This window comes from Nematolebias whitei, chromosome 3, assembly GCF_014905685.2.
Source record: "Nematolebias whitei isolate Nwh7 chromosome 3, NemWhi1, whole genome shotgun sequence".
In the NCBI taxonomy this organism is placed as follows: Eukaryota; Metazoa; Chordata; class Actinopteri; order Cyprinodontiformes; family Rivulidae; genus Nematolebias; species Nematolebias whitei.
The window spans coordinates 2,676,908-2,681,623 of NC_056500.1; the positions used below are offsets into that span (position 1 = coordinate 2,676,908).

General features: G+C 41.3%; 1 protein-coding gene across 1 annotated transcript in view; it reads right to left on the reverse strand.

Annotated features, from left to right (window-relative positions):
- LOC119430373 (zinc finger protein 436) overlaps positions 1-4,716 on the reverse strand; it is a 19,269-nt gene that overhangs the window by 8,417 nt on the left and 6,136 nt on the right. Inside the window, exon 2 of the mRNA XM_037697779.1 lies at positions 2,304-3,548. Within this exon, the coding sequence (XP_037553707.1) occupies positions 2,304-3,548 (1,245 nt within the window). The remainder of the gene's footprint in view (positions 1-2,303; positions 3,549-4,716) is intronic.

The window sequence follows — 4,716 nt, forward strand, 5'->3', positions numbered from 1 at the left end:
CAGCTTGTACTAACAGTTTTTGAGCGGGGGTGGGGGGCGTTCAACATGAGGGAAGAGGCAATGTGAGTGCTGCCTTTGGCTTTTTAGCTAGCGAGCCTGTATTTGCGCCGCTAGCTTAGTGATATGTCAGTGCCGGGTGGGGGTGGGAGGGGCAAGTTCAGTTTGGGAGGCGGGGTGCTCAGTTCTGTTGACGGGGTGGGGCACCCCACCTGTATAATGGTATTGGAAACACTGTGTATAAATAAATGCTAAAATAAACTACTACTAGTGTACATAATTTCATTCCATCTCATGTACCACATGAGATGGTAATGACAATAAAGTTTACTTGAACTTGGACTACTGTATCCCTACTTGGCAGTTTCTACTTATCGTGGGGGCGTGGTCCCATAAACCCCGCGATAAACGAGGGACTACTGTATATTGTAAGTTAGCTGTTGGACCAGTGAAGGCTAATCAAATCCTGAATACTCTGAATGTTGGCTTGCATGAGGCTCAGCTTGGTTCTGAACATCTGATCCAGAAATAAAACGTCCCCAACATTCACTTTAGTTCTCCACTGCGTTTCCAACAAACACACAACAGACCTGGACTTCTTCACTGAACTTCACGCAGTCAGAACTTTAATTATTTAAAGAGACAAACTGACCGGCGAAACTGAAATATATTTTTATCTTACTATATATAATCTTACTTTAATGTGTGATTATTTGTATTCTTTATATTTTATATGGCATATATCTTACATCAACATTTTATGTGTTAGAAGAGAGAAGACAGATTTTTATTTTTTTTGTTCCGGAGAGGTTCTGTTTCTGGTAGGAAGGATTTCTTAGTTTCACGCCTACATTTCTCAACAAATACTCCGGTATTTGAACATATGAGAGCGAGGGATTCTTGGCCGAAAGCTGGTCACGCGGTAAAAAGAAGCTTTGAAGAAAACGTTGACACCGAAGCTTCGGTGCCAGTTTAATCGACGACGCCTCGTGCACCAAAATGGCTGAGCGCTGAATTTTGTATTTTACATGTGCGTTAAATAAACCTTTTAATTGAGCAATCGATTCCTCCAGAGCCTGCTTCAGACTGTTTTGAACACACTTTAACAAAACCAAACGGACTGACTGGAAACAAAGAGATTAAATTTGGATCAACCTGAAGCACCGTGAAAGAACTGCTAGTTTTGTGTCTTGGAGTCTCCAGCAGTCTCAGCTCAGTGAGAAACAAAGAGACGGCCTAAATCAGTAGAAAATCTTTTATTGTTTAATCGATAAAATTAGTTTAAAATCAAAACTTTTTCTCAATAAACAGGGAGAATATGATGAAAGTACAGGAGCCCCTTCCTGTCATACTTCAAAATAAAAACACCAAGTTATACAAAGTTAAATGAAAGAATTCAGAAACAAAAATGAGAGCTGAGAGATGATCGCTCAAAATAAAACGAGTTCAGACTTTACACCTGCAGCTGAGAAAAATGATGGTTCACTTGGGTCCAGCTGGTTGAAACTGGTTCCAACAGGTTTTAACCGATTCTAACTAGTTCCAGCTTGTTCTAATTGGCTCTAACTGGTTCTAGCTGGATCTAACTGGATCCATTTGTTTCTAGCAGAATCCAATCTTATCTTTTTAAATAAAATCTACTTTATACAAACTAAAATATAAATGAAGCCGACAGGGAGTTTAGCGTTTACCAAACAAGTGATCCTGTCTGCACTTGTGGTGTTCTCTAATTTAAGCAAAATCTAAACAAACTTTAAACTGAACAAAGTCCCAGTTTTTCATCAGAACTTTAACTCAGAGCACAAAATCTGTCCTGAAGGCATCCACTCCTCAAACATTAACAAACGTAATTAATTAAAAAAAAACTGCATTTTATCAAATAACTGAGTGAAATTAAAACACGTCTTTTATAACATTTTACAAAGAACATAAATAATTTGACTCCAAATGTTGATTTTTTTTTTTTCCCTACAAATGGTTGAGTTTTAGTTCTTTAGTTTCAGGTCACACCAAGTACTTTGACTCAAACTGCAAACAAATATATAAAAATATAAAAACCTGAAAAGATCGTCCAGCAAATGTTGATTTCTTGTTTTCTGAAGACTAAAACAGAGAGAACTTTTCACCTGCTGTGGATTTTTGCAGATACGTCACAAATTGGGAAAATCTAAACTTTAACAAGTCAAAATGTCTGACCCAAAGGATAAATCCTCTCAGAAAAATTATTGAGCTTTTTAAGTGTTTTCTGTAAACAGGTGGTCAGCCTGAGTCACCTGAGTGACTCTTCACATGTAATGCTAATTTACCACTTTGGCTGAAACTTTTCCCACATGTTTCACAGACGTATGACTTCTCGCTTGTGTGCGTTCTCATGTGAGCCATGAGGGTACGGTTCTCAGAGAAACACCTCCCACAGGCGCTGCAGGAGAAGGGCTTCTCACCTGTGTGAACTCTCAGGTGCACTGTCAGATTGCGGCTGTCAGTGAAACTCTTTCCACATGTTTTACATGAGTATGGCCTCTCACCTGTGTGGGTTCTGATGTGGGAATTTAAACTACGGTTCTCGCTGAAACTTCTCCCACAGACTTTGCAGGGATAGGGCTTCTCACCTGTGTGTGTTCTCATGTGGATCGTAAGGTGACAACTTCTGCTAAAACTTTTCGCACAAATTTTACAAGAAAAGGGTTTCTCACCCGTGTGAATTCTGGCATGGACGGCTAACTCATCGCTTCTCTTGAAGGTTTTCTTACACATTGCGCAGGAGTACGGTCTCTCTCCGGTGTGAGCCCTCATGTGGGCAGACAAACCGCCGCTCTGAATAAAACACTTCCCACAGAAGTCACAAGGGTATGGCTTCTCACCTGTGTGAGTCCTCATGTGAATGGTCAAATGGCCCCTGGAGGTGAAAGACTTTCCACAGGTGGTGCAGGTAAAGGGCTTTTCACCTGCGTGGACCTTCATGTGGAAGGTCAGATTGCTGAGCTGGCTGAAAAGTTTACCACAGGTTTTGCAGGAGTATGGCTTCAGTCCGGTGTGGGTTCTCATGTGGACCAGCAGGTTGTTGTATCTTATAAAACTCTTCCCGCAGGTGTTGCAGGAGAACGGTCTCTCACCCGTGTGAGTTTTCCGATGAGCCCTCATGTTGTAGCTCTGAGTGAAAACTTTTCCACAAATGTCACATTTCAGAGGATTTTCAGCATCACCTCTGCTCGTTCCTGGATTTTCCTGATCCAGTCCTTCCTGAGTCTGGTTCCCAGGCTCAGCAGAATTCTGAGGGAGTAGTCGGTCCCTGTATGGTTCTGGTTCCTCATCATTACTGTCATCACAGTCAACAGTCACCATAAAGGTATCAGACTCCTCCTTCGGTTCCAGCTCCTCTTCCTCCTGACCGATGCAGAATTCTTCATCTTCTTCTTTGACCTGTGGAGCTTCTGGTTCCTCCCCGTTACCTTCCACCTGCAGAGCTTCTGGTTCCTCCTGGTCCAGACCTGAACTCATGTCCAGATTACAGAGTTGGAGGTCCTGGTGGTGGATGCAACACCGTGGAAGAGCTGAAAGGATAAAGAAAAATATGTTCACTATTGGGTTCCACAAGAAAACTTAATTTCATCCATCCATTATCTTTACTCGCTTCTTCCTTTTCAGGGTGCGGGGGTCGCCGGTGCCCATGTGAAAAATATATTTTGTTTTATCTAGGCGGGGTTCTAGAGAACCAGCAGGTGCTGGTCCAGCCTGCAGTGGGACGTTGATGTGCTTTCATAATTTAGCAAAAATATACATTTGAATCATAAGCAATATTTACTTTGTTTTGAACTAAGCCATTTTATTTTTAATTAAGTCAACATTTATACAGGTTAATCCCATTGAGACTCGGGAACTCGTTTACGAGGGAGACCTGACATTAACAAAGAGAGATGACAACAAAGACAACAGCAGACAATCATAAAAAGCATACAAATTGAGAAGAACAAATAAAAGAAAATTGTATTCAAAAAACAAAATAAAAAACAGCTAGTTTGTAAAGTTATGTAGAAAACTAAAAACAGGAACGTCCGTGTTGGTTTTTGCAGGAACTTATCAGATGTTTGATGTCACTTGAAGGGTCAAAGGTCGAGAGCTTCAGATCTTTTTACAAGATATTCCAGGAAACAGGAGCGGAGTAGGAGAAGGTCCTTTTGTCTAGTTCAGTCCTCACTGAGGGAACACTGCAGGTAATGATGTCCTGAGAGCGCACGCTGTAGCTGCACTCACACAGAGACATGTAGGAGGAGATGTATGAAGGCAGCAGACCAGGAAGTGATTTAAAGATGGAAATGTACCAGTGAGAGAGTCTGTGTGAAGTTAATGGTGACCAGTGCAGATATTAATGATTAGATTAATGCAGATATAAATAAAAACACGATGTGTCAAAAATTATCTATGTAACTCAACATATTTAAAATTCAATTAACTTTTTTTTTTTTTTTCAAACAGCAGTGTTTCCTCTAGATTACTTGCCTTGGAAAGGTGCTCTTCTCTTCAGGGTTTATGTCTTCAGAGAGAGAGAAAGCGGAGAGTGGGATTTGGTTAGTTTAGAGCTACGTTTGTGGTGGCAGTTGTCGACCAGGGGGCGGGGGGATGGGGTAGCAGAGCACTGCGTTTGTATTTCATGCAGAGTCTAAAGGCTTCCACAGTGTGTGTGTGTGTGTGTGTGTGTGTGTGTGTGTGTGTGTGTGTGTG